This window comes from Echinops telfairi, unplaced genomic scaffold (genome assembly GCF_000313985.2).
Source record: "Echinops telfairi isolate 266 unplaced genomic scaffold, ASM31398v2 ScPeMD7_23;HRSCAF=83, whole genome shotgun sequence".
Taxonomy (NCBI): domain Eukaryota; kingdom Metazoa; phylum Chordata; class Mammalia; order Afrosoricida; family Tenrecidae; genus Echinops; species Echinops telfairi.
This window is the reverse complement of record NW_022103920.1, coordinates 54,336,228-54,349,487: the sequence shown is the minus strand read 5'-3', so window position 1 is coordinate 54,349,487 and position 13,260 is coordinate 54,336,228. Positions and strand designations below refer to the sequence as shown.

The window sequence follows — 13,260 nt, the reverse complement described above, 5'->3', positions numbered from 1 at the left end:
ATTCATTTCAGTAAGATGCGTGTCATCCTCTGGGGTTGGCTGACCCAGGCTGGGGATTCGTGGGCAGCATTGGCTGAGGGTCGATCTGTCAGCACTGTACTCAACAGTAATGGTGTATTTTCCCTCCCTTTTCAATCTTGGTCTCTCTCCATGTTATATTCATCGCTCTGGTTCTGCTGTGGTTTCCAACAGAGTCTCCATGTCATGGACTCTGAGTTCCAGTTAACATGTGGAGGCCATTTTATACAAAACAAGATTCAAGTGAACATTCTTGCTCACTTTTCAGATTCAAGAGTGGGTTGGCTCTCTTTTCAGCCGTAAGTCCTAACAACTCCTTTATTTCTGGTAAACGGCCATGACAGCTCCTGATTGTGAACTGCTAGTATACAGCACTTACAGGATTTCTGGCATTTCAATGCTGACCCCAGCTGAATAGATGAGAGTAACTAAGAATATCAGCACATCAAATCCTTTAAACTGCAATTAGGGTGCCACTGTCTATTTTTTTAATTCAGAAATTAAATGTTCTCCATTAATTATAAGTAAACATTTCAAAAAGAAGAGTGGTCTTAGGGAATCAATTCAATGCATGTAAACGGTGGACAAATGTTTAGACATTTAAGTGTACCTTATGAAAATAAGGAATATTAACTTGGTTTCAGATTTGCAGCCAGATGACTGCCAAGGTTACCATTGTATTTACGTGACCCACTGCTGTGGAGTGAGTTCCAGCTCACATCAACCTGACAGGGCAGGCAGAGCTGCCCCTTAGGGTTCCCAAGGCTGCACATCTTTATGGCTGGTGGGTTTGAACTGCTACCCGAAGTGCAACCTACGATGTGCCAGCAGGGCTCTTTTTGGTTTATGTTCTTAAAAACCCAACTCCACTGCCATCAAGTCTACTCTGACTCCTGAGGACCTTACATAGGTTTCCAAGGAGACAGAAAGCCTCATCTTTCTCCTGAAGAGCAACTGGTGGAACAGAACTGCTGATTCTGGCAATTAACAGTCCAACACGGACCAATAACAAGACCGGGGCTCATTTGTTCTCATTGGGGGGGTGGTAATAAACTAGTCTTTTTAAACGTTCACAGCTATGTGTCTGTAAGCATGAGCTTGTAGCTTGTAGGCTCATAGACTCATCGTCATGCCAGGCCTTCACTTGGCCATCGGTCCACACGACCAGCCTTGGACACACACAAGGCCATTTCAATGAAGCATTCGGGAAGTCTAGTTCTCCCCTGAAGTACCTCCCCACAGCCAAAGCCACTACAGAGCTAAAGCATAAAGAGAGGCGCTTTTCCGAACTACAAAGAAATTGTACTTACTCTACTTTTTATATAAACACATTAGTCAATTGAAACTTTGAACCCAGAAGGGAAGAGTAGCAGGCAGGCTACTTTTAATAGAGGAGGGACAACAAGTCCTGGTGGTGTGTGACAGCAAAAAGGTAATGATCTTAAGAATTTCGGGGAGGGGGGTGAGATTGGCAATCAGGCACCAGAGCAGGAGTCAGAATATGAGTAGAAAACAAGGTAGTTTAGGGAAAATATAAACAAGACCAAAATTTCTCCCATCTGTCTGAGGGAGACATTTCTTCAGCTCCTCTTCAACGCTCCTTTCTGAGCCTGCTACTTGCCTGGTGGCTCCTGTGTGGTTTTCACTTAAAACCAGGACCACGGCATTCCCTTACAAAGTCATCTTTGGAAAGATATTACTGGTACCATTAGTGTGTTTTCAAAAACCACCATAACCATGTTCTTGTTCTGTTGTGTGCTGGAGTTGATTTTGACTCGTAGTGAACCAACGTGACCGAGTAGAACTGACCCAGGGTTTCCCAATCTTTAGAGGGGCAGTTCGCCAGTTCTTTTCTCCTGCAGAGCAGCAGGTGGGTTTGAACTGCCAACCTTTGGGTTAGCAGCTGAGCATTTCCCCATTGCACCACCAGACTGCTTACAATCTCGATAGTAGGTACCACATTAGAATTTTACAAGAAAAGTGTGTCCATGTGTTAATGGACTGTGCTGTCTAGAGGGTACATCAGACTTCTTGGGTCCACCTATTGTAGATGTGACTTCAAGGCAAATCGCAGTGCTGTTCTTCCCCCCACTAGTCAGAGCCAATCACACAAGAGGGAGAAATACTCAAAAACCAAAGCCTCTGCCCCTGAGCCGATTCTGACTCACAGTAAGCCCATAGGACAGAGTGAAGTTTTTGCAGCTGTAAATGTTTACCGCAGCGCACGGCTTCAGCTTGCTCCATGGAGCCACTAGAGCGCTGGAACTGCTGATCTCTCCCCTAGTAGCGCAGTGCTGAGCTACCAGGGATCTTTTAAGGGAACTAAGAGAAGGCGTCAAAAAGTTTGTGGATAAATGGAATTGAACGATAATGGAATGTTTCCATGAACCTTTTGAAACCTCTTCTTACTTAAAAGAACTTACCGTGAAATCGGAACGGAACAGATTTTGGAATCTGAGAGACCCAGGCTCTAATCCTGACTCCAATGTACCATCTCGGTAATATCATCTACCCTCTTTGTGCCTTAGTTTTCTCCATCCATACACAGGGGGAAAAAATACCTATGCCTCGTGAGAAATAAAGGTACCTGGATAGGCACACAACACTCGGTAGTTGTTATTAGCTCCTTTTCAGAGATTGCACTTCCCACAAGACAATGAAAACGGACTCAAAGTCATGCCGTGAGTCATCCGTTGAGAATACCAGAGTGAAGTTATCTTAGGAGAGCATTCAAGCACTGTCACCAACAGGACGGCACTCAGGATCTCGAGGGGGTGGGATCGTGCTCTCTTCCTCACCCGTCTGCGTCTTTCTGAGATTAGTTACGTGCTGGTGACAATTTGGGCAGCCAGTGTCATATCAGAACAGGGTCATGGGGCACAGCTGAGGGGTTCTGATCAGTTAAAATCGTTGGTCATTTACTTTGTTCCTTACAGTGGTGGAAAAAACAGACATAAACTGTTGGGCTGTCTTTTGGACCAATTTATGGCAGTTATGAAATTCCCGTTGCATTTTGAGAAGTCCCCCACAAACTCCATACCACATGGCTGACTAACAAGGCAACCTTTACTCCCATTGGTGATATTAATGGAAAGAGAACTCTGAAAGACCTGGCAGGAGATGAAGCAGGTCTCGGCTTAAGCATTGGATTGACAAAGCATAAACCAAAGGTCTGGATGCACTTTAAGCCTCCCATTTGAGGGCTAGCATAGATGGCAAGTGAATTCAACCCTCTCTGCATTAGGATGGCTGCTCTAAAAGTTCAGTTCCAAGTGTCTCCTTCTGCTATGGGAATAGCTCATATTTATGTCATCTAAGTATAGCTCTTATTATAGCAATTGAATTACAATCCTCCACTGATTTTGTTTTTAAATTAATGTAAACATTGATTCTTAATGGGACTATCCACCCTAGTATGGAAACCAACATCTCATATTAAAAGAGGCGATAAAGGGACCCTCTAAAATTGCCCTGGCAGCTTTGAACGTGCAATGGGGGTGCTAAAGCATTTCCCCATTCAAATTGCGTTTGGTCATGCAGCTTCTGGGCAGACCTGGGCAATTCAAGAAAGGTAAGCTCCTCTCTGGGAGCCACACCAACTCCTCAGCTCACCCAGGGGAGGTGAATCAACTCTTCCGGGGTACCATTTCACAAATAAGTGCTGTCAAATCGCCAACTCTGTTTGGGGACTGAAACCCTAGCCCACAGGATTGAGACCAAGTCATTCTCTTTGGGTTCCATGATTGGTACAAATTATAATCTGCCCACAAGCCTGAGGCAAATAGAAAGGAACAAGAGGACTGCGGGTAAGCCACGATTCCAAAGAACATTCAAAATCATCTTACCTGTCTTCCTGATGTTGGCCTTCTTGGGAGCTACAGGTGAAGGTGGAATGTTTGAATGTGAGTGTATGTGTATGAGCTTCAGTGTGGAAAAGTAGGATAAGCAGAGGGACAGGGCAGGAGGAACAAATATAAAGGGATAGAAAAGCAGGGAATACTTTTGGGAGCAGGCAAGGGTTATGCTTTCCTTCGGGTATATGCAAATGTTATGAATCAAATTAAAATGCAGGTGGGTCTAATCATTTTCTCAAACTATACATGACTAAACTAAATGGTACACTGGAAGAGAAATCCCACCTTATATAGGGTGCTGAGAGTTAAATACACATACATATTTGTACATCTGTTAAATGCTGACCCGTCATGGCAATAAGTAACATCGAAGCTCATTATTAAAATAGTGTTCAGAAGAGGTAATAATTGAGGCTACAGTCTGGCTTAACATTAGTTATGCACGAAGTAGTCATACATAAAGTGGACATTTACTTCTAGGAAGTCACCTTGAGATTATAGTGAAAAAAATTACCATTAAGAGGTCTTAGAAATATTCCTTAGCCTCTAATGTTATGCAGAGCTGCAGCCAATTGAGTATTTTAGGTGGATTCTAAAATGTAGGGATAACTTGCACTCATTTTGAGTCAAGAACATGCTTCTGATTTGCTTCCTACAATTACTGAAATATGATACAAAAGCATTCTTATTAGCATAAAGGATTCGTTAGAGATCTTCAAATAATCTATGAAACTTCTCAGCGCAGCCTTCTCTCGTAGGAAATGTTTGCACTGAGCAAATAAAATCTAAACTCATCCATACATATTCATGTGGTCTCTATTATTTCAGTAATCTTCAAGTTAGGGCAATCCATTGTTTTACCCAAAGTGAAATTCTATTACATTTCATATACTTTCTTTTCATGTTTTTTCCTTGATTTTTGTAGGCACTATGCACTCTTCAGTGGTAAGTAGGAAAAATGCATTATGCAGCCACTGGATTCTAGACATTAAACTGCTCAGGTTAATAGTGCTTCTTCATTAGTGGGAAGTGTGCTTCATGCCGATAGAACACCCGCAGCATCAAACGAAAAGAAAGCCCCTAAAAAGCTCAAGATGGTGGCAGGAACATGCACTATCTGGCAACCCTTTCAAATGGCTTCATTTGAAACGTTCAGAAAAGAGCTCGACTTGCTCACGAAGCCACAAACAGAGACCAATAGGCAGCAAATAAACAAGGACCCCTTTCTACCTACAGGAACTTGTATTGGGAGATACAAGATAGAGAGATCCAGTCATACGACAGTATTTGTATGGTCTGGGAGAGTTTAAAAAGGATATAAAATTAATTTATAAAATACCTAAAGTATGGTCCTTCAGTGTTTTTATTCACATCTTCTACCCACTTAGCTACATTATAGTCTCTTTTGAACCATGGATTTAAATACCTGCAGAAAGCAATGGAAGGAACAAAGAAAGCAGAACAAGGTAGAAAATCTGAAAACACACAGCACAAGCTTAGCAAGGATGTCTTTCACCCTCCAAATGCAAGTGACTCTGCAAATCAACCGAGATGGATGCTGGGAGGCTATGCAGCCGTTTGTTCAATGACATGAGAGTAATCTCAGCTACAACAAGGCTCGAGGCATTCTAGAGTGTAGTCAACATTTCAGGAAACGGTGGGGGGGGGGGGGCGCACAGGAAGTTCACTTTCAATCACAGCACTGTCAGCAGTCCCATCTACCCACCTCCAAAGTAGCCTTTCCCAGGCCATCTCTCAATTGGCCTGTTGGTTTTCAATCAATAATAGTGCTGTTAGAGAAAGGTCAGAGGGCTGCAATTCCAACCTGGTGCTTGGGACATAACATCCCATAAACAATGAAATAAAGAGTACAGATCTCATTCCCAGTATGAAACGAAGGCTGTTACGTGACCTCTATCGTACTCCCTGAAGGAGACCCCAAGATGGAGTTAGTAAGAAAGCATGCTCCTGCTGATTCTGTGGAGAGCAGAAAGGGACCCCCTCTTCTGATCCTGGAGCCCAACGCACATTAAGTGTGGTCCAAATAGGCTTCCGTGATCATGAAACTGGGTTTAATCATTTAGCTACAGTTGCAATGTTCCTGCCTCCTCTTTGTGCACTCCAGACTACAGTGCTCCCGTTTCCATTTGGGAATGGCTTTCCCAAGTCGCCCTCCAGGGGTCTGGACATAAGTGATGGCTAGAGGACTGGAATGACCTTCCTTTTTCCCTTTTTTTTTTCTCTTTTCAGGAATGAGCTTATTAGCATCTCCTTAATGGATGTGGAAGAGTCTGTATAGGAAAATATAAATGGTCATAAAATTTGGGGTACAAGTTTGTTTCTTTTCAGAGAGTTTCCTTTGACTTTTATGCTGGGAACCAAGCAGAATCACACCCTCTTAGAATGCCCCCCTGTAACATAATCTGGTTCTAATATCCTCAACACTGGAAGAATTTGGAGGGGCTGTCTCGTAAAGATAATAGTAAACAATGAAAATCTGACTTCTATAAATTTTGAAGTTGGAATGAGGAAAACTATCACATACACTACTTATTTTGGGTTAAAGTTTGCTTCTTTACCCCACATTCAGGTTTCAAGTAGTTTGTAAATCCATTTAAGTCAGAATTACATTTCCAGAGTTATATCTATTTTTAAAATCATTTACAAAAATATCCTTTCCCTCACTCTCCACCTCCTCAATTTTAACACTAACTAATGTCCTCCACGAAATAATGGCACAAAGTTCCCTCCTCGGGAAGGGTTTTGTTGCTTTCTGTACTTCGAAGACCATTTTTGTTAAAACACCATCTCCTGACTTAGGAACAATTCACATTAGTTTTTGCCTTTATGCCAAATCATTGCCAAGTTGTGCTTTTCACGGAAATAGTCAATTAAAACTTGCATCATGGTTTCCACCGGGACTGAACAAAAAAGTCCCAAAGTAAGAGCAGCCACAGATGGAGGCTGGTGTGGCCCAGGGAGTACCGAAGGAAAGCTCATGCAGCTGTCACCAGGTGAGACATAGCCACACAGCCAACTGAGTCACCCACAGGCAGATGGCCACTTGTCCCTTTCACTGATGATCTAAGACGCACAAAGGACCAGTGTTGCAGCTGCCCTGTGAAGCCCACGCTGCATGGCTTGACTTGCACCCAGGATTTTCCTGTTTCAGGGAGCTATTTCGTCAAGCTGCTAACCATGCAGGGAGCTCTTAAATGGCTGCTCCTTCTGGCGATCTGTCAGTGAAAATGTATTCACAGTGGGTTCCTACCATCTTAAGTGGCTAGAGCGATGGGTGCATCATACTACTCTAAACCTGCCTGTGTGGCTTGACTTGGCTTGTAGCGCAACATGCATACAAAGGCGTCTGACGGGGGGAGGGGCAGCTCTTTGTGTTCTCTTCGATGGAAAGGCGGAGGAAGAATAGCTGGTGCTGGCTGGACCAGGAGCACCTCTGAGCTGACACAGACTTAGTCAGAGATCAAATGGCCCTGTTTTCAGCCAAGGCAGGGACTTGGGGGGAAATTAAGTGGCAGCCCAGAATGAAGGGGCAGGTGGAGACTGACCTGTGATCCAGACTCCCTGTTTGGGGACTGTCAGAGCCCCCTGGGCTTATGCCTTGGGATGGGACTGTCTGGGCGAGGGAGTGCCCAGGCTCAGGTGCTTGGGGCTCCCTCCTGCAAAAACACAATATATAATACAAAGTCTGAGCCAATTTTGTTTTTTAAAAACATTTTGTACAACAATGAGGACGATACAAAAGCTTTGAGTGGAAAAACAATACAGTACACAAAGGACATCTTATTTAGTTAATTAGCCGAGTATGCATTTGTGCTGTATGTCTTAATTCGCATGCCTGCTTTTCATCATCCTTTGGGATGATGAGATAGTAACAGGACTGTTGTAATAATGGATTTGACATTTCATCTAAGAAATGGGGGGGGGGTATGTTTGTTTATGGTCCTCTCAGAGTGACACAAACTATATCATTACATCAGAAACAAATGGGGTTATATGGACAGTAAAAAAGTGAACATAATTCTTGATAATGATGTATTAGGAATCATAATAAGAATATAGAGGGAGAAAGTTCCCATACAATTCATGTGAGAACAGTGGTTCAATTTACAAACTTGACTCCATTCAATTAGCGGTGGGTCATCTAGCCCATCTCAGGGAGTCTGAAACCTCTGAGTGTATCCTTGTGATAGGTCGGTTTATTGTGCCAGCCTGGTCAATGAACACGTGGGATTAATCGAAGGTCAGAGAGATAAATGGCCCAGCGATACTTTCCTTTCTGGTTTCTTGCTCTTTGATGATCAGACCGGTGTGTGGCTGCCTTAGCTGGTTCTCTGCCTCAACTTGTGAGCTACACTATCTGTGGGACACCCAGCCCATGGACTGTGTCACTGTAGTTTGAGGTTCCTTCAAGACCTGCTTCTCCACGCTACTGGTGTATACATCTTTGAGCTGGGAACTGTCGGACCCTGTCATCTGGCTGACTGTTGGTGACCTGCCTTTAGTTTTGCTGCCTATGGCCAGATTGCCAGAATTACTCTACAGAGACTCAGCTGTCTACTTCCTTGACTTGCACCCAGTGGCCCTCAAGACTTGAAGGATTGCCAGTGTATTAGCTGTTTCATAGAAGTGAATTGCACTAAGCCATTTGTACAGCTTTATAGACTAATTAGGTATTTATTTCTTATGTTATATATCTATATACATATATATAAAATCATAAGTGTCCCTAATTAGGTATTTATTTCTTATGTTATATATCTATATACATATATATAAAATCATAAGTGTCCTGGTTTTATTTCTCTAGCGAACCATGTCTAACATAATCCTTCACAGGTTTCCCTCACAAAATGATGCCATCGGATGTCTTATTAAATATAATAACTGGATTACCTTATAGGAAATATTGTATAAGGACTCAAATCACTTTTAATCACGTGATATGAGTAAGGATTGTAACCAAAATTTCAAAATATAAGTGATCACTCTTGAAAACAATTATGTGACTCTTACTAAACACAGTCTTCTTTGGGTCCTCAACTAAGAGCCTAACATAATGTTGAACTTTCTATCCTTTTCACTTAGCAGTTTTTAAAGCCTTGCTATAGGAAATCCTGTTAGGAAACGGGAATGTACACAAAGGAAGTTCTAAAGAACATTTTGCAGTTTTATCTGTTCTCTTGTGAGCAGCCGAGATAAGCTAAAGGAGCCCTTACGAAGTGACCCCATGCAAAACAAAGAGAGAAACATTCCAAGAAGAGTTTATCAGTAATGAGCCCCAGAGCATCCAAGCACTTTGGGAATGTATAAGATAAACTCGAACAGATTAGTTATATATGATGAAGTTTTATGATGCCATTCTGGACCATGCAATCGTATCACTTAAAATTATCTATTGTTCTAAGGTAAAGTATCCTCTAGTAAACTTTGACAAGCCACTTACAAGACAATACCATTCAGCTGGAAGGTCCAAATTTCAGGGCAATGTTATTATTCCTGGCCTGAAAAAGGCAGGGTATGTGATGGAAATGCTAACATAGGTTTCTGGCAAGCAGTTAACAAATACCTGCTATTTGAATATTTCAAGTAGTAAGGCATGAAGAAGCAACAGAGATCCTGGGAATAATAACTCCCACCATGGTGACAGATAATTAAATTTCTTTTAGATGGATCAAAAAATACAGGAAATTAAAATCAATCAGGTGGCAAGGTCAGTCCAGAAGGATACTAAGGGTGTGTTTTGTTCGATGCAAAGAGATGAAGCTTTGTTATGCTCGTACTTTCTTAAGTGGAGAAAGAAACAAAAAAAAGTGCATGGTGATTACTTCATTACAAACTACTTCAAATGTAACTTCTGACCCCTGACCCCCCCCAAAAAAAACATGTGCTGACATTGAAAACGCTTGTGTTGTAGTTAGTGACAATGGTTCGGTTAAGTTTAGGTAAATGCCCTCTTGTCTTCAGAAGGAAAGTTGAAAAGTGAACGCTGTTTGATTAGTCTGAGAGAATGCTTAGATTGCAGCCATGAAGACCTCTGAGTGGAGGAGTCAGATCGTGAGCAGTTTCATGCTCTAATACAATGGGAATTTTCCCCCCAATGCTTCCAGGCTGAGTGAGTATTAGGGAGAGGAAGGGTGACCCTTCTGGAATGGCTGGACCCCAGGAGATGAGAAGAGGAATGTTATCAAAATTCCCTTCAGACACAGAACCAAGAAGACACCACAATGGCAGGTTACTGGAGGAAAAAGCCTGTAGCGAAGGTGAGCCCCCCACTATCAGTGCATATTGGTTTGGGCACAGTTGCGGAGATGCCTAAGTAAAAGAGAAAAGTCATGGTTAATTTTAAAAGAGCAAAAGGGAATCGAAAAGACACAACCAAGACCAGAGGCTTGGCTTATGGCTCTTGGACTATCTGGTCAAATAACTATTCAAAGGAAGTAACTGCATGTGACGGTGGACTGCCTATTACCACTAGAGCTTCAGACTTACTCAGTTGAGTTAGACCGAGGTCTAAATCGTTTCCCTCTGATTTTCTTTCTGTTGCCTCCCAGGTTACCTGGAAAAAAAAAAGGTTTATAGCTAGCTTTTCATATAAATAAATGATAGTCACTAGTCTAATTATGTAGGATTCCAAGTGCATGTGATTGACAACTAGGACCACCCTAAAATATGAGGATGTGTGGCACTGTGCCACCTTCTCAAAGTGTCTAGATCACCGAGGCTACTGAATCCCATCAATTCCCATGCACACAAAAAAAGAACTGGACTCTCAATCTAGGTATTATTCTCTCGTTGCAAAGAAGGGTTAATAAAGAACTTGTAGGAAAGAACAGCATGTTTACAACCAGGGATCACAGAACACAAATCTTGGGTTATGTGGACAGGGGGATTCTGAATGCTAGCTTCTACCTTGCCAAGAATTACTCCGAGGTCGTCCATTTTCACAGATGTCTGAAATATGTTTTGTGTCTGGAATTCTTTCACTCCAAGAGTGAGAGAGTCCGTTCGATCTGAAATTAAAATTGTTATAAATTGTTCAAAATGTATTCAAATTAATGTTTTTAAATCAGTAAGCAAAATTTCTATGCATTACTGTGCATTAAAGTAAAATTTTAAAAATCTGAAATGAAAGAATGAAGAGAACATGAAAGTCTTCATGAAGAAGGCAAAGTTACACAACATTCAATTTAAGAAAAGTCAAATACAATGGAACCCCATTACAATAGATTGTCATCGAAAAGAATCAGGTAACAATGTAGCCAATTCATATTCTCCAGAACACAACACCCACATATAGCAGATTCAGCATAGACTTAGGTTAAAAACCCCAGAAACAGAGTTATAATGGGGTCCCACCATAGATGTTTCTTAATTGTAAAGCAATGGTTTACATTCAAATATTATGAGAACATGGACTTCCTTGAGATTTGATTACGATTTGCCAAACTAAACCAAGTTAGTCTTTATGAAAGTACTGTTTTGTTTTTTTTTAAAAAATTATGAAATCACTAAGAATTGGTATTTTTACCATAAGTATGGTCCAAACAACTGGAGTATATTGGTTTTCCAATAACTAAACTGTATCGTGGAAGTCTTTCTCACAAAGCCCATGTACCATTAAGCCTTTCTACTATTGGTCCCGCTATCTTTAAAGGCAGTCTATGAGAAACAAATGTTACACACCTACCTGAACCACACATAAAAAGTATTTATAACAAAAGATTTTTTTACTCTTTTTAACTGCTTAAAAATCACAGCCCATGAGATTTTGCTAAAATCTGGGAATTTCATATGCTCTTTTAGTACTTTAGAAAATAGCATGATTCTTAAAATGTTAGCTACATATCAGTCTAGTTCAGTGGTTGTCAACTTTCCTAATGCTGTGACCCTTTCATACAGTTCCCCCATTTGTAGTGACCCCCCAACCATAAAATGATTTTCATTGCTACTTCATCACTGTCATTTTGCTACTGTTATGAATCGGCTGACCCCTGTGAAAGGGCCGTTCGACCCCCAAAGGGGTCCCACAGGTTGAGAACCGCTGTTCTAGTTAATAGCTAAAAATATATTTTTCAAAGAAACATTTCACTGATGAATGAAAATAAATGGCACTCAGTAAAATGACTTATAATCAATTTAAAATATTAATTTCTTAGGTTGGGACTTTTTCCAACATGGTTTGCTAATTATACAAGAATTCCTATTTTATACAAGGATACCCATTGCTTTCCCTATATGTTTATCACATTATCTAATTTGAAATTAAATCTTTGATCAAAAACATATAATACAACTTTAAATTACTTCTCTAATTTTCTCTAATTACTTCTCTAATCTTCATTCTCTTAGCAAAAAAAATCCTAATTAACTAAAAGAATAAAGTTTTGTTTTCTGGATATCTGTCTCCCTCGCTACCAACGAGTTGATGCCGACTCATTGTAACACTATAGGACAGTGTAGAACTGCCCCTGTGGGTTTCTGAGACTGTAATTAAAAAAAAATTATTTTATTGGGGGCTCTTACAGATATTATAACAATGCATAAATCAATTATGTCAAGCAAACTTGTACATATATTGCCATCATCATTTTCAAAGCATTATCTTTCTGCTTGAGCCCTTTGATATCAGCTCCTCCTTTTCCCCTCCCTCCGACTGTATCCCTTTACGAGCAGAGAAGCCTCATCCTTCTCCCGTGGAACCCGGGTGATTTCAAACTGCTGACCTTGTGGTTAGGAGCCCAATGCATAACCACTACCCCACCAGAGCTCAGCATATATCTGTAGTCCTTGGAAACAAATTAATACTCCTACGAAACCTTTATTATCCAAGGGAAAACAATACTTCATGTTTATAATAATTCTGTACAAAAATGTTCCCAGATTTCACAAATTCCTTTAATTTTCCTTCCTGATTAATGCTTAAATGTACAGAGTGAGATCTACTGCAAGTTTTTACAGATGATTCACTCTACGTAGACTTCCGTAACAGCTAATGTTTTCTCTCAACAAACTAGCAATTTCCTCTCCAATCTGCAAAGTATTTAATAGTAACCAGAGAAATCCATCATGCTACCAATTTTTAAAATGCTTTGCACCCCTATTATCAACTTTAAATGCAAGCAAACAAAAATCCTCTTGCACAGGAATATTTTAGCTCCCTTCAAGGTCAATGTAGGTCTCCTCTTCTATAACACTTCAACTACTTACTTCTATTAGTTTATATTCCTAGGCAATAATAAAACATGCAGAATTTTAAGTAGTTTTATAAACCTTATGATCCTGGAGTAAACATATAGCATCAAATTTTAAACACATATAAATATTCACCTTTCCGTACTACTATAAAACTCAAGGCAAATACTAGACA

General features: G+C 40.8%; 1 protein-coding gene across 13 annotated transcripts in view; it reads right to left on the bottom strand.

Annotated features, from left to right (window-relative positions):
* The window catches only part of ADAM22 (ADAM metallopeptidase domain 22), a 278,417-nt gene that overhangs the window by 7,594 nt on the left and 257,563 nt on the right, over positions 1-13,260 (bottom strand). For 3 of the 13 annotated variants that reach the window (XM_030885251.2, XM_004702642.2, XM_004702644.2), the window contains 2 exons: positions 10,803-10,903; positions 10,383-10,449 (listed from right to left, as the gene is read on the bottom strand). In XM_030885251.2, coding sequence (XP_030741111.1) covers positions 10,383-10,449; positions 10,803-10,903 — 168 coding nt within the window. Of the gene's footprint in view, positions 1-3,863; positions 3,894-5,211; positions 5,299-7,438; positions 7,550-8,688; positions 10,206-10,382; positions 10,450-10,802; positions 10,904-13,260 lie in introns of those variants that run through there. The other 10 variants (XM_045289018.1, XM_045289022.1, XM_030885248.2 and 7 more) reach the window with 7 other exon arrangements.